This window comes from Lineus longissimus, chromosome 4 (assembly GCF_910592395.1).
Source record: "Lineus longissimus chromosome 4, tnLinLong1.2, whole genome shotgun sequence".
In the NCBI taxonomy this organism is placed as follows: domain Eukaryota; kingdom Metazoa; phylum Nemertea; class Pilidiophora; order Heteronemertea; family Lineidae; genus Lineus; species Lineus longissimus.
The window spans coordinates 25,322,451-25,347,153 of NC_088311.1; the positions used below are offsets into that span (position 1 = coordinate 25,322,451).

Consider the following 24,703-nt stretch of genomic DNA (forward strand, 5'->3'; position numbering starts at 1 on the left):
GAAGAGAACTCAAACATACATTAGAACTTTGACAGGGCCATCAATATTGTAACAAAATGTTAAAGTGGTTGAACCATATCGGGTAGATATTGAAGTTAACTGAATGACTCGTCTCTCATTCGCAAAGAACACCTCCATATTCTAAATAGCTGAGCAGATGATAAGTTGGAGCACAGGCAGGCACATGAAAGTTTGAATTTCGGTCTCGTTTCTTGATTCTTAGATTTCTTCCGGTTCGTGAAATAGCCCAAGTCCTGCAGCAAGTCAGTCATAGAATATGACCAGTGGACATTTAACATACACGACTACAAATAGAGGACGTCAACAGTAGATAAATCTGGGCATAAAAATAAATTTGGTCAAACCGACATCGGCCACTCCGTTTCCATGACGATAAGCTATCAACAGTAAGTGCCATCCACAACCAAGACAAAAGATCCAAACATTAATAGAAGAAAATGGCTGCAATGTTCTGCTGTAAACTACTTGATTTCTGTGAGTTTTGACAAGGAGTCACACAATTATATCATTGTAATGGAAATGACTTGTGTAATAAGGTTCAAAACTCACATCCTATGAATATAACCAGCAGATAAGAATCTGCATAGTGTGTATTTATGTGATGTAATGGTTTAATCCTTAAAAAATGCATCTATTTGAAAGGAATGAAATCTGAAAAGTGCACGTCTGAAAATAACTTAGGGCAAGAAAAATGTAGGGGTTTACAGTTCGTCTAAGACGAAACCTTGAGTGCTGAAAGATACCACCACATCATTTACAATCCAGTGTGTCATCATTGGCCGATCATATTCCATATTGATTTTGAGTTGAAAGCCATAAACTTTCTAAATAAGAATCGGTCATTATATCACCCCACACCCAGCCTAATGATAGTTTGAAGGATATGCTCAGAATATACATGTTCTGTAAATTTGGAAGTCCGACCAAAAGGTTCCTGTAGATGGTTGTTCTGACCTGGAGCTGAGGTAACTGTACTGTCGGTTCAAAACAATCTGTCAGCATAAATGAAATCTAATGAACAAAATACTCAGGAAGTTTGAAAATGTTTCACTGCAGCCAGAGAGATGTAATCAGCGTGTAATATAGATGGCACAAGTAATCAGTCAGATTGGATGTGGCCGCCATGGCATCTGCTGGTCAGACGATTTGTTACCTGTTGTTGACCTACGGCAGAGCAACTGACTTCATATAGGGGTTATGGGTAAGTTGAGGACCGAAGACTAATTGATTACCAATATTATTCGCACACAAGCAATCTTTTTATCGCTCATTGTAATGATAATTATCGCAAGTTGCTCTTCTTCAACGGGTGCTTAAATTGGATGGTACAATGACACATTACAGTAGAAAAGTATGTGGAAATTGACATGTCTGAGAGGGGCAGTTAACCATCAACCGAATTTACAGCACCTTGCTCGTAAAACATAAAATAATTAACATAAGCTATTTACACCAGCGCCCGGTGGCGCCACCTATAGTTTGTGCTCTCTATACCTAAAATGCCTTACAGAACTTTTACATTTACTATGGACCTATATGATATGCTACAACAATTACATCTTACAAACATTTCATTTGTCACCAATCTACCTGCCAATGAAAATTGTGGATGACCTTGTTTAGGTCACAAACTCTGATCAAAGTTTATGCCAATATAAAAGCACTGAGAGCCTAGAAAGGACTTTCTTTGTAACAGCAAGTTGTAAATATCTGCATGATTTTCTGTTCTATACTATGTTTGTTGACAATTCATTTCACCATGACAGAATCGATGATCAAAATCCATGTACCATGCTTCTTCATGTCAAGGTCAAAAGATCTGTACACAATCAATTAAAAAAGACAGAATTGTGATTCCATTGCAACACCAGTATAGCACTTGTTAATTTCAAGAAGACTTTGTAAATTTCAAAATTTCATAAATCTGGGAAACGTTGGTGTTTGTGAATTGTTTTGAAATAAAGATATTGCACTAACCAGTGTGAATACATTGAGATGTGTACACATTTATACCAAACACTACACTGAAGTCCATTGCAATGAAGATTGCCAGACATTCCTGTACATTGATATATTGAATACAAAGGGAAAGCTGGTCAACTTGAGCTGCAACAGACTTAAATTCAACCAGCATTTAGCTATCTACAACAATATGAAATACTCGTACAATTGGCTTTATACATGATTTGATTTGGTTGCTGATGAAACACACAATGAAACCATCAAAATGTAATAACCTTTGAAAAGCACCCTCTGAAGTTATAGGAAGAACATACTCATCGAAAGAGCAATTAAGTAAGGATATCTGGTACCCGAATTTATAATTGGCTGTTTAATTGGATCAAGCTAAATTCATCATGCAGGTTGTTTACAAGTTCCATGCTTATGGGAGCTACGCCCGAGATAAGGTGTAAAGTCCCTCGACTGTCAACTGTAAACTTTGACTTGGTTATCAGAATACTGCAGTCAATCGGAAAAGTCCATTTTCATTTCGGTTCGTTTCATTTGGATTTCATCAGTAACCACTGAATTCATAGATGGGAACACCTCCATAAGAAAAGAACTCATTGGAATATAGGTTTACGCACACAGTTTCCTTGAAAACAGGGAAACTTTTCAGGAGTTGTGATTGTTTGCCTTTAATAACAATTGTGTAGACCTGTAACAACATTAGAAGTAATATTCTTTGAGGCTCTTCCTGAACAGTAGAAGATTTGGCCGACTCAAGTGGGAGGAAGACAAGACCTAATCGATGTGAGGGGATGGATCAGAATGTTACCAGATGTACACAACCCCAGGGAGAGCCGCGATTATTTTGATATGTTTATACAAAATATATCAGCGTGTGATTAACGAGCAGAATTAGCAATGTCCCGTCCCTCTGGGGTCCATCAACATGTGGCCAGCTATGTGGCCGGAGCAACCTGAAGCCCAGCACTCTGCTTCCAAAGCTGGTTAAGTCGTTGGCACTTACTCAAGTACCCGACAGAAGTCATCTGCAATATGACTAAAACTATCTCAACTTGACAAAACAACGATCCATTCCCACACATGGTATTTGTATAAGAAAACTGGTCTACACCTCTGCCATAGGACACCTCTCTATAAAGGCGCATCCCATTTCACAATCGATACCAACTTCCTTTTGAAATTACCAGTGACGATTGAAACTCGGGACAGCAAAATAAAGCCATCTTTGATAGTGAGTGAGGCATTCAGGTGTTAGCAACTTGAGCTCATTGGTCATGTTAGTGATTGGTGACACGGGAATGAAAGAATGTTACTTGCTCTGGTGAAACTCACAAATATATAAAATTCGACAAATTCCAACATAAATATCTCCCTCCTTAACTTGAACCTTTATAGGTAACTATATCCCTCCACAAGATCTCCCTCCTTAACTTGAACCTTTATAGGTAACTATATCCCTCCACAAGATCGCCCTCCAATTCAATTTCCACCTTTTTCTGTCATATATTAAATGTGAACATAAACAGTGATTTTTTCCTCTATGATAACTGGCTTTTGGTTTGCACCCAGAAAGCAGAATTATAATCACGCAGAAGTCCATAAAACTAGTCTTTTATAAAACAGATCACGCCAACTGATAGTTCATCTTAACTGTTCATACCATTTACCAAGTCATCATCTTCGATCAAAAGATTCTCTCCTTTAAAGGTCTTGTAAGATACTTTGGTCATAGTTCAGACTGCATGCGCTGAATTAGCACTTTATGAATTGGTGAGGAACTTTAAAAACTGGTGCGATTTAGTCATCGCCAAGTCCCACGTTACATTAACACTGAGTCCAAAGGAGTAAAGCTGCACATCCACACCTGACAGTCTCTACCACTTCACTTGGGGCCTTATTCCTTATCGCGTTTATTCCATAAAGCCACATTCTACTCTCAATACCTTGTGAGCAAAATGAAAAATCCTGAATATACTACAAGTCTCATCGAGCAAATTAATAGCCAGATTTGGAAATATTAGGAGTACCCTGTGTCTTGGAGAAAATCCACTATTTAGTCCATATTCCGTGGAATTAACGCAATTCACAGGGCCCGATTGTATATTTCATAATTTATACACTGGTCAAGCCGTCAACTGCATCCGATAATTGTTTATAGTCAGTGTTACATCATTGCAGTGTTCAGTAATTCCAGTGTTCCCTGATACCGTATTATATACCGTGTCCCGTATAGCATTAACGATTTTATAGATAACCGAGCTCCAACGCGTGGTGAAGTGCTGCGATGTCTGAATGACTGGAAATTCTCCAAAATGGCCAGTTCATCTGAAAGAATAACGTATTTATCATTAAAGCCTCAGATCTTCCCATCTCATCAAAGCTTACGGTACTAGCTTTACCAGACGTTGCATGAACACACTTTGGGTTCACTTTAGTACACTACGGTTTAAAACATAGGTTGAAATCCTGTTTCAATTGGTCAGCTATGTTCACTTTCGTTATGGGATATTCCTCATACAAAATCCTTTTCCAATCAAGTCACTAGATTACTAAACAACATGTAGAAGATGATCTACCCACTGTAATTGTTGGCAAATGGGCCTATGTTTCATGAAGTATCCTCAATAACAGTACCTGTTTTGAGGCGGCTTCCTCATCTCGCCCATCCCCTACCACAACGTAGGTACACTTCCGACCGAACCGTGATACGATTCTCTCAAAACAACTTTCTTTGCCTGGAATGGCGAATATAAATGTGATTACAAATTCAACAGAAGGATGGCATTGATTATCTCTGACCTTGGAAGAAGTTGATCAAGTTGAGATGCTATTCAGAGCTGATTTAGGAAAAGGGATATCTGTAAATACATCCATCCCTCTTCTCGAGCCCAGTTTTATTCATAGCCATCTGAGGTAGGAAGTCCAAGTTTATAAGAAACTCGGAGTTACACTCAGTCTCTCCTGAAACTTTCCAGCAGCAAGTGCTCATACAGCGTGTCATTTGATCCTTTCAGTCCCCATGTATACTTATGGGTTGAAAGAAGCCTTGCTCAAGGACACAGACTCAGTCTGTGGATCTCCCGGGAGTTGAACCCACCTATTAATGATGCCATTCAAGATCTCTCTCAAAGTACAAAGAACCTACCAATTTTTGTAGCACTGTATACATTTTCGATATTAAAGACTCCTCCTAAACCGTACAAGAGAACTTTGGCGAGTGCTGGCACCAGCTGTGTGGTTGTGACTAGAACGTTCACACAAGATGACCTGGAATGATAAGATGACTAGAACGTTCACACAAAATGACCTGGAATGATAAGATGACTAGAACGTTCACACAAGATGACCTGGAATAACAAGATGACTAGAACGTTCACACAAGATGACCTGGAATAACAAGATGACTAGAACGTTCACACAAGATGACCTGGAATAACAAGATGACTAGAACGTTCACACAAGATGACCTGGAATAACAAGATGACTAGAACGTTCACACAAAATGACCTGGAATAACAAGATGACTAGAACGTTCACACAAGATGACCTGGAATAACAAGATGACTAGAACGTTCACACAAGATGACCTGGAATAACAAGATGACTAGAACGTTCACACAAGATGACCTGGAATAACAAGATGACTAGAACGTTCACACAAGATGACCTGGAATAACAAGATGACTAGAACGTTCACACAAGATGACCTGGAATAACAAGATGACTAGAACGTTCACACAAGATGACCTGGAATAATAAGATGACCAGGATTTAGTGATGATAGAAGATAGCATCAAATCGGTACAAGTCTTGCAGTTACAGCGTGATGTCACCTCGGTAAACTTCAAATTTGAACAGGTCCCGACTGTCAAAACTTGGACTGTACAATGGTTCATAGATCCAACACGGTCCTTAACGCAAGCAAGAGTTTTTCTGTCGAAGGTTACAACTGTCACAGGTTGCTTAACAACCAAAATATCCCGTTTAGGGGTGCATTTCATAATTACCTAGAGTTGATGATTGATAACGCCTTGAGTGCAAGAGTGAGCCAGTTTTCCGTAAGAAGTTCGATTTCTTGCCGTAACTGGAGCCACTGTTCTCGCTTCTGTGGACCAAGTAATCCTGAAAAGAGAGTAAAGAAGGTCACGCACGGCAGATGAGTGGGAGGATGGTAGAAGGTCTTCACTCAAAACTCAATCTAGGCATATAGTTCCTCCTTCTATGTGTAGATGGCAGCAGATGTGAAGGGCCAGCCTCCCAGTTCAGATGAATCAGGTGATTGCAGTAATGACAAACTCTTCATCCTCTGTCGTGTAAAGTGTCAACACCATAGTCCGAGACTATGACCTACCTCCAACATTATTCCTATAACTGTTATATATTTCTTTTATTCTTCGATATCTAAATGCCAGTTTTCTCATCCAGTCGACACCACCTCTGACACCCGTCGCAAGGCAAAGGTTGGCGTTAGTGGCAGCCGCATGGAAACCATCCGTGGCGAAATTGTAATTACTGGAAAATAAGACAACATGGTGATTCTATCATCAGAGAGAGTCATTATGTCTGTTGTTTATGATGAGTAAGGCAGGTAGAGAGCTTAATCAACGAGACAATATAGTTCTCAATCTCGTTGCTTACCTTAAATCCTGGCCATTATCGTCTGACGAAACGTCGTCTATATGGACTTGATCACATTCCTGGAAAGAGGCAAAGAATGCGGTGAATATTGGGAAGGCTGCGAGTCATGCCACTAGGATAGGATAGAACATCCCGACACCATATGGCATACTGCAACTAGATGCAGATGCATGTTTGGTTCACCATATTTGATGTTTTGGTTAATTTTCTAGAATCTTCTCAGAATATCCGCAGTTTTTCAACGGTTAATAACACACTGGCATTGCCTTTTTCAATGTCTGATCAGTTTCAATATGAATACCCATGATCCCTCATCTAGCACCATACTGAAGTTGTGCAGTGACCATTGTTTAGTCGGCGATGTGCTGATGCCCCAAGAGTTGATCTAGTCAGCATATGAATCAAGATCTCCCTCGAGTCAACCTCACCAAAAAATGTGCCATACCCAATGCATAATTCCACCTGAATGTATGAATATTTCATGTCAACTTACACTGGGATTGACTTCAATGCCAATGATGACATTACCCGACTATTTAAAGGCAGATTTGCTTTTGCTAATGTGTAAATTTGGACAGTTGGACTGTGAATCACAACTGTGAACTGTGAAGTGTAGCTATTGTTATGAATCATGTCCCTTCGTGGATTAATGAGAAGACAGGTAATCATGGTCACGGTTGCAGGCACGTCATTAATGAGAAACGGCACGCTGTGATACTCAGGCATCATGGCACTATGACCCTCATCATCTACATGACTGAGATTTGATGCAGATCAAGAGATAGAAAGGTTTAGAAACTGAGACCAAAGAGTGACATAAACAATTGGCAGCTGACGTTGCGCGATATTGTATCGCCACACCTGGGTTGTATCACCATCATGATGTTGATTCCAATTAAAAAGTGGCGATATAATGCACAATCTTCTCACAACTTGGCTCAATTGATATCTAAACCTCTCTATCATAACTGAACAAGATTACACATTAATATGGACTTGCCCCTATCCTTCAAGGCCCAACAACAGCACAGAGTGCTGAAAAATAAAGTTGCATTCACGTGAAGAATGCCGTGTTGCATGACATCACGACTGACGTGAAACGCGACAAACATAAAAACACGTAAAAACCTAATGTTTAGGCCCTGCAGGTCGTTGGGCCTTGAAGAAAAGCAGCAAGTCTTGTAATGAAATGAAAACAATGAGATGTGTGTGTGTAGAGGAATATGTACCGGTATACCGACCTCTAGATCATTGAAAAATAAGTGAGTATCGGCTAAGTTAAAGATCATCTCCTCCATCCGTAATCCCAGAGAGACCGAGCCCGGTGGATCCTGCAACGAGAAATGGCAACAAGATGTTAAAGGTGGAAACAGGCCCTGGGCACTCATAGGACTGGCCTCTGGAAGGAACATCATGACTGCAGGAGGATGTCAGCAGATTGAGCACGACAAGCCAGGTTACTCGCACAAGACATTGACTAACAAGGTGATGAGATAGGTGTTCTGGATGGAAGATTTAACTCTATATATGCAATGAAAATATGGTTAAAACTATATGTCATCTTTCAACTTCGTAACGAGTCCGGAAATCAGAATGACATCAAAACGTCTAATGAATGGTTCAAACAAAATCATTAATCTAGAACTTATTGTGTTAATCATTTGCTTTTTGCGGTAATTGGGCCGACAGGAACTTGAGGATGAATCAGTCGAGCCCCCAACCACACGACATCATCCAAGAATCAACCAACCAAGGATTTCATAATCATTTCAAATCAATAGTGCCAACTTTACCTCCAGGACAGAGGCGTATGTGGACAAGCCCAGACACAATACCAGCAAACCCCGCGGCAGGTTGTGCACACGGCCCTTTGTTTTACCACGCAGTAGGAACCAGATGGGCCAACCATCCATACGTCACCACCTCTAAAGATGGCCACAGCACTCCTAATGACGATTGGATTAAATCACTCTGAATTCAGTTAACGTCATTAATTAATTGGTCTGGGGTTCATTAAACGTGCCACTCTCATCAAGACATGCTATGAGGAAATCTTTTATTCTGTCTCCGTAAGAATCGTTTATGCTTCACCCGAAGGTGATATTTGAATCGGCTTCTTTAACTTTGAGAAATCTCAAATTGCCATCTGAGAATGATGCATACATTGGGTAGAGTTGTTTTGTTCTTTAAGAATAAAGCAATGGCTACCTTTATGAGACAGAGAAAAACGTTACTTTAGATTCAATGATGTCTGAGTTGATTATAAAGCTGATTGAACAATTATGTTAACCCAATGGCAAAGCTTCACAGAACATTCTGTTGGGGAGTGTGGTCGCGTAGTGGTGAGAGGGCCGGATTCCTGACCGAGAGGTTGTGGGTGAGAATCCAGCAAGGGGTTAACCGATGGTTAGCCTCTGAGGTTGTGATTGCCATTAGTCACTTGAGTGGTGACCCCTCACAATCACTTCAACCCCTCGCCATCGCTCCACCATGTTCAGACGCTAACACGACACGCAAACAAACCAAACGTGAATTCACCACATTTTCGTCTTTTTCAAAGAAAATGAATTTACTTTCCGTGAAAACACGGCCAATTTCCCCATTGCAAGAAATGGTTGGCAACCGTCAAGTAGTCGGCAAACAAGATGGCGGCAGCGAGGATGGGGGATATCGGGTGTCTGTTTGCGGATCATGAATTAAACATTACAAGTCTAAAGAAGTTCATTCAACAATGTTCACCACTCCATACATTTGTGTGTTGGCTAATGTCGCTTCTTGGCCACACCACAATACACTCAACACTACCACATTCAAATTAACCCATTGAGGCTGAAGTCACCTTGGTTGAAGAAAGGACTGAACAGATTTCATTTTATCTCTGTCAAAGGATCCCCAGGAGGATGCTGAATCTCTGTTAAAGGATCCCTGGGAGGATGCTGAATCTCTGTTAAAGGATCCCTGGGAGGATGCTGAATCTCTGTTAAAGGATCCCCAGGAGGATGCTGAATCTCTGTTAAAGGATCCCTGGGAGGATGCTGAATCTCTGTTAAAGGATCCCTGAGAGGATGCTGAATCTCTGTCAAAGGATCCCCGGGAGGATGCTGAATCTCTGTCAAGATATCCCTGGGAGGATCCTGAATCGTTTTTTATCCAAAGCGTCAGGTCTGGATGGAGCGAACGTTTAGCTGTAAACTTTGTAGAGGCTTGTTGACTGTGGTAGGCAGGAAGGCTGAGCTACCCTCACACCACCCGCCTTCAACTCTACACTTCACTTTTTACCTGGATTAGAAACGATTTTGATGTTGACACGTTCTATGGATGATTCTCTCCAGCTGGTATCCATCACTGATTGATCAGGAAGTGGGGAGATCTCATCATCACATAGCACTAATTGGACCAAATCAACATGGTCCATCAACTGAACTGGGTCCAAGCAGTATAATCACTGGCCTTATCTGTTCTTGTTCCAAGACAAAAGGCACATCTTGACACAGCCTATGAACCATACCATTACATTATTTTATTGGTAAATGAGTGGATTTCAGATGTTTTGGCACATCCATATGTTCAGGCTTTCTAAAAACTGATTCAAGTAGTTGAGAACATGGGTAGGAAGTGTAGCTCCTCCACTACACGGCATCATACTGCACTTGGTTTATACCAGAGTTGGAGAAAAAGTGTTGTGCTGTCATCTGAGAACATCTTGCTGTCAATCAGGCTGTCAGCCATCACCACTGTGTACCTGGTACATCTTCCTGATAGATCAGGTACATCTTCTTGAAAGCTTCAATGTATTATCGCCCTGCCAAGTCTGTGGTGGGTTATCAGTGGTAAAACATGCATCTCGTAGAGTTGGCCCAAGTACGCTTAGTTTTACACTCGAGTTCCCAAAATTCCGAGAGCGGCCGCAGCGGACCATAGGCTGAGCATAAGCTTGAAGATACAGACCCTGTGGACCATAGGCTGAGCATAAGCTTGAAGATACAGACCCTGTGGACCATAGGCTGATCAAAGGCTTGAAGATACAGACTCTGTGGACCATAGGCTGAGCATAAGCTTGAAGATACAGACCCTGTGGACCATAGGCTGAGCATAAGCTTGAAGATACAGACCCTGTGGACCATAGGCTGAGCATAAGCTTGAAGATACAGACTCTGTGGACCATAGGCTGAGCATAAGCTTGAAGATACAGATTCTGTGGACTATAGGCTGATCATAAGCTTGAAGATACAGACTCTGTGGACCATAGGCTGAGCATAAGCTTGAAGATACAGACCCTGTGGACCATAGGCTGAGCATAAGCTTGAAGATACAGACTCTGTGGACCATAGGCTGAGCATAAGCTTGAAGATACAGATTCTGTGGACTATAGGCTGAGCATAAGCTTGAAGATACAGATTCTGTGGACTATAGGCTGAGCATAAGCTTGACATCAAGTAATTGACATCAAACTTGTATAAAATCAACATTATGCAAAACGTTTTACCAATATTTCACACTTATCAAGCTTATCAACAACTCGTGAATATATAACTTTCACTTCTGACAACATAATAGTCAAGTACTGAGGAAGCCTGGCATCATCTGACTGACACCTTCTCCGATGCCCAGGAGGTGACAGAGATACCGTTTCATCATTAACCACTCGTCCCCGGCATACAACAAGTATCAATACAGCGACACAAGCTTGATTCACCGTATCGCCAACCAATCGCTCCCACAGTTTTCAATCCCAGAAGCCTCGGGCAACACACTCAAACGTCTCTTTTACAGCAAATATAACAAGATAGTATTAATCGTGTTGAACACATATCGGTGCATTACCACAGATTTCAATGATAAAGCATTGTTGACTTGAAGAGTCCATTTCAAATTTGGCCTCGAGCTTGAATCCATGTCCTGTTGATTTCAAATGGTGTTAAAAAGATCATCATTCTCCAAGCATATTGATAGAGATGATAATTAATTAAGATTTAGAAGCCAATGAGAATTGCTTTCTGTTTAATACTTCACCATGGCTATTCTCAAAGGAAATGAGTCTTCAATTCATTCTGGTAAATACCACAACAACTTGCACAACAACTCTGGACAATGTCTCGCTAACAACCCACACAAGATGTTACACATACTATAAACCCCTTTTCTAACATCAATCCCTGCTATATACCTGGATTGTATAGCATCCAATGTACTTTAGCTGTAGCCAGGAGGGAGCTGTAGCCAGGAGGAAGGACTGGTAAAGACTTGTTTATATGGCTGCTGGTACATGTCAAGGAAAGATAAACTAACAATTAATAAAGTGGGCCATCAGAGGTGTGAAGTATTGATATGTTTATCATCAATCCTGTCTCTCCTTATGACATATGATGATTTAGTAACAACCTGAGTCCATTCAAATACCTTTAAAATTCTGATGATTTGGGATCAGCAGTCCATTCCCTATAATCCTGGATTAAAAGTTTGATTTATGGACTAGATTCAGGCAGTCTACTAAGCAGAGGTGCCAAGTATATATTATAACAGAAGTGCCACACATATCAGCAACTAATGAGGGGGGGGGGGCAGCCTATTGAGCAGTGCCAATGATCCTCCAATAAGCATTGTCAACTCTATCAGTGACCTCTGACCTCGTGACCTGGTTCAGTCTAGACTGATGACATAACTTCACAGACTCAGCAATGACATCATGTTTTCTCTGGAGGTTGATTAGCATTTCCTTGACAAATGCAGTGAACCCAGGAGGGTTTCCCAGTGGTTCCCACTATAACCCAGCAACTGGTTTCACCTGACCCTTCCTTGACAACACTCTCCACAACAGGTGTGCCACAACAGGTGTGCAAGGAGAACCCTGCTGCTGAAGCATGTTGCCATAACAACAAATGGACAACACTCTCCAGAACAGGCATCAACAGATGGGGCTGCATTGGATACCTACAAGGACTTCTGGCCAGAACAGGTGTGTCAAGAAAGCAGATCATTGGAGGCTGTGACGAGGAAAACTTCTCGGACCTGAAAGTGACAAAGGCCCTCATCCACCACAAACAGATTATCCAACAAATCACCACCAAGAAAGTGACAAAGACCTCACACTACAACAGTCCTTTGCAACAGCAGGTTGAGAAAGACAGGGCATGGTGCTTTTTACGGTCAATTATGACCATTTTCCCAAAGTTTTCTATAAAGGGGCACACACTAGCTCTGTAAAGAGTTGTCATTTTTGTAAATTTTGGTGAATTTTGGTAAATTTTTGTAAATTTTTGTAAATTTTGTAAATTTCGGTTTTTTCTGTAATTTTTGTAATTTTTGAAAATTCTGAAAAATTTCAAAAATTACAAAAATTCTGAAAAATTTCAAAAATTTTTCAGGAGCTGACTGAAAGTTCCTGGAGATCATTTTTGAGTAATTTTCGGCAAAACAGGTGTGCCCAGGTGACATGGACACCACTCTCCGAACAGTGGGCAAGGAAAACTCCCCCAGGAGAATGTCACCAAGTCACCCCTCAAGTGAAATGGACAACCCCAACTGTTGAAAACTGGAGACAGATTTGTATAGTTCTTACATACCCAAACAATTAAGATTTCAATTAAGATTAAGTTTACAGCACATGAGTATTATTTGGTTTGACATGTGGCCGGCCCAGTTTGAGGCTGCAGTGTTCTCTGAATAAACAAACAATTGATCAATGGTACTATATGGAGATGGTGGGAGATAAGGTGCAGCTATTGACATGTTTACATCAATATTATGGGCTGCTAGCAACATGTGCTGAGAAAGGCACATCATACAACCTTGCCAGAACCCCCTGTACAAACCATATAGAAAACTCTTTACAAAATTATGCTTGAACCAGTTTATTTTTACTCCATTGCAAGTTTGGCCCAGAAAGCTGTGCATTTTCATAAGAAGCTATACATTCATGCAGACAGAACTTTGTCAAAGTAACTTGGAATGGAATCTATAAGGATTTGCAGAGCATCTTGTACATTTCACACATGCACTCGAATGCAGAAGAACAGGGTGATGAAACCACGACCTGATGGCTTTGACACCACTTCTCACTTGTATTTGATTGCTATCAATGAAAACAGACGATAAATTATCACCCAAAGTGGCGCTGCAGTTCACATCAATCAAACTACCATCTCACTCACTGCCAAGTCAGCACAAAGATGGTGGCAGACTATGTTAGAGAACCTTCTTTTTATAACTTTAGCCAAGTTTAGAAATCACTTTGAAGCATGTGTCACTCTGGTGTCAACATGGCATCGAGATTGAAACTAGCAACCCCATCAGTGACCAAGTCTGACAGGTCTGAACTATGGTTTTTGGCTGCATTACTAGGTCTGATTGAGTTAATGCATGAATGATATAAAAGTGAGAAGTCAATCAGAGGATGACTAGAGTCACCATGGCAACTAGATTGTACCTAGCAACCACATTAGAGGCCTGAACCAATTAAGTTAATGCATGAATGATAAAGTGAGAAGTCAATCAGATGATGAATATAAACACTTCTCCAACTATTGCTGGCCACTGTCAAGGGGCAAAGAACTCCAGCTGCTGTGAGATGATTACCTACAGCAGGGTGAGAGCTGAGAGTTTGCAGGAGTCACTTGTACAAAGGAACATGGCCAGCTAAAGGCTGAAGGAGTGTTGGACCAAATTATATGTGGTGCCAACTGGGAGTTTAGAACAAGACAAGAACACTTTGTTGTGACTATAATCAGCGGGGTTGCCATCAGTTGAAGGGTGGAACTGGACCACTAGTCACTCTAACCACAAACTACACCAGCATAGTCCATCATGGTTTGAAAGAAGCTTGACTCACAGTAGTTTACTTAGTAAAGCAACACAACATTCACTTTTTTAATGATCATTAACGACATTCAGTTTTGATTTATTTCTGGTTTCTCTGCTCATGCGGGTGCTGCTCCGTTGCTACCTGCCAGGAAGAATCTCTGAGAGAATCACTGGGCCCAATTTAAAGAAAGTCAGAACACAGAAATAAAGAGGTTACAAGGCTTGGTAATGAGGCGAGGGAAAAACATAAAGTGGCTACACAGCGCCAACGAGAACCAGAGATGCCCACGATTCTTCCTACAGCATTGGTTTCAGTTCCAGCATCGTCCAGAAAAGAAGATGTTCCGCTAAAGTTTTTGAAGAATCCATTTGCACTCCTTCATGGGGCGGGGCAATGGCTCATTCTGTTAGGGTCAGTGTGACCTACTTTCAGCTGTAAATAGGTCAAAGTCATAAAATAGCATGTTGCTCATCAATGAATCAGTGTCAACATCTGCATCCCGTTTCTAACAACATGATCAGGTTGGTCAGTCAAATGGTGTTCAAACACTGAGATGGTGACATTGGCTACATGTAGATTTCAGCAATCATATGATGTTCTTCATAATTTGGCAATAACTCCATATCAATATTCCCTAGGAATCTTGGTAAACCACACAGAAGCAGAAGAAGAGGAGAATGGGAGAGACTTGTGGCTGCTGCCGAGGTCTTGAACAAGAAGTCATTGGAGTCGTGCTGGAAGGTATAGTCACCAGGGGATGCTGCTTGCCACTTCACCTTAGTTTCCAAACTATTGCTGCTGGCTCCTCCCCCTCCTCTCCTATTGAGTTTTCAAACCTTTTGTGCATTATCACTGAACTTAACCCATATTCCCTACCAACAAAGTTGACATTGAATTAAATGTTCTCTAAACACATTCTGCTCAGTGTTGATAGAGAGTAAAACAGGGGAAGAAGAATAACATGAGTTTGTTTGGAGAGTCACAGGTCAGACTTGTGGCTGTCTACTGTTGGAGTCAGAATGCTTGCATCACTGCATAGTGAGAGGTTGCTAGACTCAAGATGCTGTGATAACGGTGTTAACCCCTTTATTTGTGGTTATTTGCATTTTAATGGGGCTCCATCCTGACTAATTGATATCTTTCACCACCAAGCCTCTGCTAACTTGGGAGGGATATTCCCCATTCAGGTCCTTTGCTCCAATCAAACCTTTCAAAAATAATCCCCCAAGTCAGTCGACAGTCAACGAATTCAGACCCCAAAAGTGTTGTGATGATTCTCTATACATCATCCACATCATAGCCTGAAATATAGCAGACTCCTCTGAGTCCTTTCATTCCAATCGTCCAAGATTTCCCCCAAGATCCCCAATAATAAAGGCGGATGATGAGTGTGTGTTCCTCTTGACGACCCCAAAGACATGGCCACTGATCCTGCCAGTCCTCATCAGTACTTTCAACCAACAACATGCCTTTGCTGTTCTAATACGTAACCCAAAACCGGACAATTCATCGTGGAATCTCTCCATAAATGTTTGCATGTACTCATTAGGGCGAGCAAACGAGAGAATCATTAAGCGGCTTACATGATAAGCCGGAGTTTGTGCAAGACTTCTCTAGTCTTCTCCCTCCATTTAGAGATTTGTCGTGTTTTCTCAACGGTACCAGTGATCACCATTGTTCCTTCGATGAGGCGTCTCCGATTTCTTCATGAATATGCCATGAGAAACACTTGAGCCATCTTGGTGAAAAGAAATGTCTCGGGCACATTTGGGAATTCATCTTGATTGTTTATCCACATTTTTCCACGAGAGCGCACTTTTGATATCGTTGGAGCTGAATTTGTCTTCGCGTCCTTTTGGAGCGATTTTTGTAATAGATTGTGGATAATGAAAGGCGGCCATTCTTTAATTATCTTCACCTTTACGTAATCCCTTTCTTTATCTTAACCCTTTGGGGATGGCCTTTCAATGCGTCAAAACAGATTGTTCTTTAACTGCGAAGAGAATGACGTATTTCTCGCTGTGAATGCATAGAACTCTGCGATTGTGCGGAAAAACAAATACTCGGGAAGAGATGAATGTTATGTATGAAAGAGATTTGATGTTGAAATGAATAGTTTTTAACGTGGAGTCCTTTATCTATTGCACATATTTACTGCAACATAATATGCTGACAGCATCTTGAAATCGCATTGCAAATGTTGAGCATGACAGAGCTAAACACATTGAGCCGTTGGTGTTGCTCTGGACCTGAATGGTTAGACAAGATGGTCAAAGACCCTGGCAAGATAACGGCATAACATGGCTGAGCCAGTGGAGTGAATCGAATCTTGAGATGCGACGGCCATTGCAGTTTAAAGCAGCTCTGAATGACTTCTCTCGCACTTAGAGTAAAATAATGATTCGGATCACAAAACGACATAAATCATGATATAAGATGTCTCCCTACCTTTCCATATCGTTGTGCATAAGATCCTGTTAGTAGAGAGTGGAATATGATGATCGTCTCATCAAGGTCCCATATAAATACTCGTTCCAGGTCGTTCTCCGGCCCCGGGGACGGGTTGTTCTGTCGTCGTCCTCGCCCACCTCTGCCCCGCCCGCGTGGGCTACCATTTTCTGATTTCAGAGGCGGTGACGGACTCGGTACTGATGAGGAAAAGTTTGTGTCCACTGAAACGATACACGAATTTGAATAGAGTTAATTGGTGCCTCCTTGGCATAGAAAAGGGTATATTTGAGAGTATATTTTCTGACCTTACATGAGGATGATTTGTGATGGAGATGACAATTATCTTGGAGCTGAGCTCCTATTCACACTGTGAAGAGCCATTATTCCCTTACGGACTTGCCAAAATAGAAATAGTCATATGTACCTGAAGGTAGAGCATGTGCTTTTGGGATTTCTGAAAAGATATAGGAATTATATAGCCGAAATGAGAAGAATATTCAATACAGCCGACACGTGCAAGCATTCATTTCCTTTCAATTTACAGCATTCACCAATAAAACACAAACTGTACTTAATTCTTCATTGGAGCACACTTTTCATTGGAGCACACTTTTCATTGGAGCACACTTTTCATTGGAGCACACTTTTCATTGGAGCACACTTTTCATTGGAGCACACTTTTCATTGGAGCACACTTTTCATTGGAGCACACTTTTCATTGGAGCACACTTTTCATTGGAGCACACTTTTCATTGGAGCACACTTTTCATTGGAGCACACTTTTCATGATGGAATAAAATATGATATAGTGGATTGTCATCTTCATCAAAACCTTTTTTCTGGTTGAAGAAATATTTCTCAACTTTTGTTTTGCTTTTCAAACATGCTGAATTCAAACAGGATGAAATAAAAGCTTTGTAAAATGATGAAGTGATTTCTGTCAATATCAGAGGCCAAATTGAACGTAAATTGAACAGACATTCAGTGAATGTAAACGAAGGAGTCCATCCAGGCAGACGTACCCGACGTCTGCACCCAACGTCTGCTTGAATAGACTCGCTAAGTCAACACCGTGGAAAAGGTGCAACTGATTGAACGAAAGTAAGAGGAAATGACGAAAACCTTCCACAATAAAACCTCATCGGAACCTCTAAAGAAGCAGAGGAGTGAAATAGAATAGTTTGTGTACCGAGGCACAATAGACAGAAATTCTTTAAAGATGGCCGGAAATCAACAAAATGAACAGGAAAATAATTACTTCACAAACGTGTCAGCGCTCGTCAGAAGACAATGCATTAAGTTCATTGTGTTCTACACAAGATTTCAGTAAACAAACAAATAAAAAAGATTCAGAGACTTTACACTGCTTCTGCAATCATTGTATGAGAGAATTATGAGTAGGCATTACACAGGAGAAGATTAATGCAACTATGAGAGGCATCCCCTGTGGAGCCTCAGGTTCGATGACCCCATTGATCAAACATATACTGCAATATTTGCTCCACCATCAGGTGTCAGGATCAAACAAACAACACGATGAATACAGCATTTCAGGGAGAAACTCAAAATAACCTGATGCCAGAAAGACAGAAGGAAGTATAGTATGCCCCCATCCCAATAGATTAAGAGGGGTTTAAGCACTACCCAAGCAAGCCATGACTATAGGTTGTGATCTCAACCGAATGGTGGCCACTTTCCAATCGCAATCATACTTCATGCATTTCAGGCAATCTGGTCACTTAGGCGCAAAGAACTGCGAGATAGTTGTGTAAAGAAGTCACTGTATTTCCACTGAGATTCCCCCTGCTACACTTATAAAGGTGATGCAGAGAACCTTTTTATAATGAACACATATCGCATATCCACCTGTTGTATTTTTACAGCTCAGAAGTCATAACACCCGAACAAAAAGAAAAACACTCCAGCGTTTATTCTGACGTGTCAGATGGATATTTTAGAGAAAAATCTCCAATATTTTTAGACTACTCGTAAACATTTGTCTAACACTTGAATAAATTGCCATGAAGGTCTTGATCCCCAAATAATGCAATGTGATACAGACGCCTGCATTGCAGTTAGCCTCGAGTGCATCGAGTGCCACGCCGGTCCCTGAATCCAGGGCACTTCTTCAATATAACAGCAAACAAACATCTCTTAACTGTTTGTGCACACTTTCAAATGAATATCTGCAGCATCCCCCTACACAGGAATGCTGGAATTATCATATGCTGTAACCCGGCAATATCTCAAAACATGTCGCATTTTTATGAAAAAAAGCAAAAATGGAGCCTAACGTAAATCATTTCAAGCAAGGCATATTTGCCTCACTGTTTTGCTGATAATGTGTTCTTTGATTAAGGCTTGAATATAGCTACATAAGGCTAAGAAAGAACTAGAAGTTGTGTTGAAATATTTATCAAGTTAGAGCACTTTCAACGAAATGTTTACTACCTAACTTGACCCAAGTTTCCAATGGATTGTATACAGTATTGAACAGTTCTGGTATTTCTATTTACGATGAAATATTCTCTAATCTCCGTGCCCTGTTCATGAGGAACTTGACAGATGCAAGTTAGCTTGGAGAGTGCGTAAGGAAATTGCAAGTACTGGTTGAATCGGTTATTCATTGTCGACAATATGAGAAGGATTATGAAGCATACTTCAAACCTCCAAGATGGGAGATTTATATTGTTAGTTGGGTAGTTGTGAGTATGGCATAAGCGGCGGGGTTGGAATCAACTTAAGAACTTGGTACGATTGCGATTATAAGGATTGCTGACAGTTATTTAGACACTTTATTTGTTGATTTGCATACTTATCTGCTTTGTAGGCATCATAATGACAATCCTATGGTGCTACAGAGCATGCTGACCAATATGATCTATTTCAACAAAGTCAATTTGTAATTCTGAATGAAATATTTTCAACTATCAAGATGAACTAATGCTACACAGTTCCCATGTCGCAAATGTTTGAAGAAACTTTTAATTTCAATGAACGTCATCACGAACGTCTTTGCAGAGATGTACCAAGTGCATTTCTTGCCTGTGAAGCAAACATTTAACAGAGAAAATAAGATGTCTGAACTCAGCCTCTTCAAATCAATGTAACCTCCCCACCAGGGAACGATTCGAAGCAATTTCACGATAATGACATCTCAGTGAATTTCAATTAAATTAGCGTGTGTAAACTCTATTGATGTTAATCACCGCGCCTTCAAAGTGTCATCGGGAATTATGTCAGGCACAGAGGATTGAATTGCTTGTTTATGATTGTGAGGACATTTCCTGATATGGAGAAGTGAAGACGTGCATTTGTCAAAGATAAACCTGATAAATGAGCTATGAAATCCTGAAGAAGCAAAAGATAGTCCGTTTAATTTCAATTTCACTCACCAGACGTCGCTGGCGGTAGATCTGACAGTTGATATGTCTGCGTTGAAGGCACCGTCGTTGCCGTGGAAAGGGTCGAGCTCGTCGTCGTCATGTACGGACTATACCCCTGGGCATAGTACGGGTAGGTCCCTGATTGGCCGTAGGAACCTGTATATGCACCATACCCAAGACCCTGAAAAATAAAATAACAGCAATTCACTTGACCTGGTAGATGAAACAATTCATCTCCCTACACATCAGTTTTGGAGTTCTGTTGTGGGGAAACTAACTGATAGATATAGGAGGTGTTCAGCTGGTAAACAGCCACGAGATCATACATCTCCCTACACACCAGTTTTGGAGTTCTGTTGTGGGGAAACTAACTGATAGATATAGGAGGTGTTCAGCTGGTAAACAGCCACGAGATCATCACATCAATAATGAAACCATCACAACAAGCAATGGTCATGTTCATAGGTTCAATATGAATGTGTTCCACTACAGATGATCATAAAGGTTACTGCACAGCAAAGTCAACTTGATCACTTTTCTAACCTGAAGAAGCAATAGTTTTAAAGGAAGGCCAAACTCCCGAGTTACTAACCTGTTGTGTTGAACTAAAGGCACCCGCATTAGCAGTTGAGTTCGATGATGAGAGGCCAGTATTGATACTGCTGCCATAGGCATAAGGGCTCTGCCCTGATTGTCCCGCACTTGCATTGAATGACGATCCGTAAGGGCCCAAGTAGGCACTCCCTTGGCTGCTTTGCTGCTTTAACTTCACTGGAACGAGACCGAGAATATGGACTTTATGCGATAGACATACAGACATTTGAATCGAGCAATCGTGTAGTCATCCGTGCACCAGTCGTTTAGTGTGCACCACAGACTATGAATCAAAGCCTGAGTAGAAGTGCACACAGACAGCTAAACGACTCACCACATGACTGTCATAGATGGTCTTATTTTGGTGGGACGTGAGTTGAGGATTCCACACGGAAACATAGCAAAACTAGTTGAAATGAAATGGCAGTTTCTTGCCATATCTGCTAGAGTTGCTATAATCCAGTTTAATAATACCAGTGGTGATGCTGGTCTTTTGAAGTCAGACTATTAGGTGTGATAAAAGGATATTGAAGTGTTATGCCTGCTATTGACTCGATTCGCATGTGAATTCAGCATGCTCATAATCGTCAAGAGTCGTTGACCTAATTGGCACAATTTGAGTGAACAAGCACATTGATTTAGCCGCATTTATCCCGATTTAACAAACGAAAATGCAAGTGAAGGATGTTATCCTGTTATAATCTGTACCAGCGCATTGCCAGAAATACAGAATCTGGAATTAAAAGAGGCTAATGTAAAATTCATTATGAGACGATAGGCCGTGTAAGACTCTTGTGGACAGCTGGTGTGTTTATGAATCAGGCCAGATAATCGTGTGGAGGTTGGTAAAAGGCGGACATGGTGAGGGGCACTTCATGTCAGAAACGTTTAGCGAGCCTCTCGGCGCGTATTGAAGACGGTTTATCGACCTTGAGGCTGTGCTCAGTCTGGTCATCCTCGGGCTAAAATATCTGGAGAGATTCTTGGCTTCATGTCGAGATGTTATCACACATGTTTTTTGTCATATTGCACCAAGCTGTCAGAAAGGATGATTTCCAATCGGCAATTAACACAAACAATGAAAGATTGTTCATGTTACTAGAAGTTCAATAAAGTCATTGCAGTAACCAGTTATAAGTACAGTGGAACCCCGGTAACACGACCACTCATGGGAACGAGGTTGAATGGTCGCATTACCAGGGTGGTCATCTTAGTGAAGTTGAAAATCCAGGGAGAAAATGCATGATTAGGTTTTCCTGCCAAAATTGTTGAACTTATTCAAAACTTTTCATCCGTAGCATGGAAAATTTGCCGCAATCAATTTCTGAAACTGACTTACAGAAGTCAAATGTCAAGTTAAACACGTATGAAAGGTGGCAAAGGCAAACAAGATCAAGCTTAGGTATATAATGTTAAGATCAGAGATAGCAAAGTCAAGGTCAGGTAGACATGAAGGTCAAGACTATAAAGGTCAAGGTGACTCACCATCTCCAGTCATTCCGTATGCATCTTGCAGCATCCCGTAGGCACTCTGGCCCGTCTGTGAACTGTAGAAGCTGGCATTCTGGAGATTGAATGCACTTCCACCCTGGTTACCTAATGGCTGGTAAGCCTGCATTGTACTGTTTTCACTGCCCGATGAGGTTGTTGGATGTACACTGGAAAAAAGGAATATAGCTGATATCAATTGAAGCCTTGGTACTCTTGTTCCTAAACCTTTTAGTTTTCCACCGACTTCGAACAATTTCTCTTGACTTCCTTGCTTTTCCAAGATCTTCATCTTTTTATGGAGGTTAAGTTGATGAGATGGAAGTGAAAACTGTCTCTGTAAAAAGGCAGGGAAGTGCTGCCAGATGGCCTACTAGGTTCATGATACCATAATGCACAGGTCTGATGAACTGTGAGAACCACTTGTGGTCATGGTGGTGACCAAGGAGTGAATGTCAGGCTAACTATTCTCAGACTCCTTTCATAGGTGACTGGAGACTGTAAAGCATTCATACCTGCCGTAATAATTTGACGAGTTTCCGTAATTACTGTTAGACTTCGACTGGTCTGAAATGTAAATATCACAATATTGATTAAGAAAGTCAAAATTTTGATAGATATGACTGTTGTTTACATATTGTTACGAATGGCAGAAGTATAGAAAGGAGAGTCCTGGGGCAGTTTTGGAACCAGTCAACTGCCCAAGAACTCTAAGTATTCTATCCTGAATTTGGGCGATCATAACATATTTTTCTTGAAACCGACAACTGATCTTTATCATCGGCAAGTCGTGAACCCTCCGGATGAATCTTTATCATCGGCAAGTCGTGAACCCTCCGGATGAATCTTTATCATCGGCAAGTCGTGAACCCTCCGGATGAAACTGATGAAAGCATCCAGTCGCTGGTAATGATGTATTATTCAAACATCGGGACCATCATCTGCTCAAGACCATTTTTATTCCGATTATCTCCCGATTGGAAGGACCATTTGGTAATCATCGATGAACAGATAAGATTACACACTGCTGCCTGGCTGAGTCTCAACACTACACAAGCAGACGCTTGCTATTGATTGGTTGAGCCAAAGTGTTGTTTCCTCAGGAGGCAAGATTTTTAACCCTTGCCTTGCTGGTCATATTTCAGCCATCAAATCTAAGTCAGTCTCTTCTCAACATGCATACAGACAGTCATGGTAGGAAGAGATCACGCCATCTCTGATAGGGCGGTGAGTGGATCTAACTGCATTGATATCTGGCTGAAGCATAGAATGAAAGGGTAAACAACCCAGAGAAACAATGCAGTCAGGAATCGCACCTCGAAAACAAGCAGTGTTTGTTATAGGTTAGCAGTACATCATGCAGGAGATGTGGCTATGATAACACAGACAGTACTGAGTCCTGGCTAGGACATGAGGCTATCAGAGGTTAGTAATATCAACCAAAGGCCGAATACTGATTGCCCAACATGCTCATTAAGCCTGAATTCACTATGATCTACCATCACCCCTTCCCCTCCTCTATGATCTACCATCACCCCCTCCCCTCCTCTATGGCCAACAGTCCATGCACTCATTATAACCATCCAGCTTGGAGATCACAGGGAAAGTTGCAACTTTACAAATTCCTCATATCATCAAAGTCAATGCCAAGTTTGACTACTCAAAGCCATGCACGGGTTAATTTCCATTGCTGGTGTAGTAAGAGTGAGTTGTCAAGCACATGCACAAGATGCTTGGCACACACCTTCCACAAAGTCTTCAATACTATCAGGACCAAACGGAGAATCTGTCGGGCTACTATCACTGCCTGCTGGTTCTTTTTTCACTGGAAAAAGTACAGAAGATGTTGAATGTTGTCATGTTTGCAAACTGTTTCCATCAGGCTTAAAGCCAGCGCAAGATGAGTGTCCTGTACCTTAGACAAGTACAGTCTTCTTCACTAGGTTGAGGGGTGGCTAGGTTTCAGTAAAGATCCACCTTCATTGTATATCTGACAGACCTACAGTGGTCATCTAACTCATATCATTCCACATCCTAGATACAATATAGTTGGTGTTTCCTTCTGTGGCATTGATACCAAGCTGACACCCTCTCCACAAATCATACAGAACAAAGTGACATCAGCGCATCAAGAAAACATCCATTAAAATGCCCATCATAGGTAGAAAAGGCCAACTAGAGTATGCCATTATATTTCCTCTACTGATATTGTTATTGATCGGAGAGGAGCGACCATTCACTGACAATACGCTCAGCGAAAATGTCCATTTCCTTATTCCCACCTGAAGAGTGGAATAATTGGAGGCTTAATGAGACAGCATCCCATGTGACCATGGCGGGGCAATTAGATAAC

At 41.2% G+C, this 24,703-nt stretch overlaps 1 protein-coding gene across 6 annotated transcripts in view; it reads right to left on the reverse strand.

The window, feature by feature from the left end:
* Positions 1-878: 878 nt before the first annotated feature.
* LOC135487091 (eyes absent homolog 1-like) overlaps positions 879-24,703 on the reverse strand; it is a 114,547-nt gene continuing 90,722 nt past the window's right edge. For 3 of the 6 annotated variants that reach the window (XM_064770441.1, XM_064770446.1, XM_064770447.1), the window contains 14 exons: positions 24,095-24,175; positions 22,866-22,917; positions 22,348-22,520; positions 20,861-21,039; positions 20,278-20,449; positions 17,307-17,336; positions 16,880-17,103; positions 7,872-7,961; positions 6,631-6,689; positions 6,344-6,504; positions 6,000-6,114; positions 5,138-5,259; positions 4,627-4,727; positions 879-4,317 (listed from right to left, as the gene is read on the reverse strand). In XM_064770441.1, the coding sequence (XP_064626511.1) occupies positions 4,237-4,317; positions 4,627-4,727; positions 5,138-5,259; positions 6,000-6,114; positions 6,344-6,504; positions 6,631-6,689; positions 7,872-7,961; positions 16,880-17,103; positions 17,307-17,336; positions 20,278-20,449; positions 20,861-21,039; positions 22,348-22,520; positions 22,866-22,917; positions 24,095-24,175 (1,640 nt within the window). In that variant the 3' untranslated portion in view covers positions 879-4,236. Of the gene's footprint in view, positions 4,318-4,626; positions 4,728-5,137; positions 5,260-5,511; positions 5,740-5,999; positions 6,115-6,343; positions 6,505-6,630; positions 6,690-7,871; positions 7,962-16,879; positions 17,104-17,306; positions 17,337-20,277; positions 20,450-20,860; positions 21,040-22,347; positions 22,521-22,865; positions 22,918-24,094; positions 24,176-24,703 lie in introns of those variants that run through there. The other 3 variants (XM_064770445.1, XM_064770442.1, XM_064770448.1) reach the window with 3 other exon arrangements.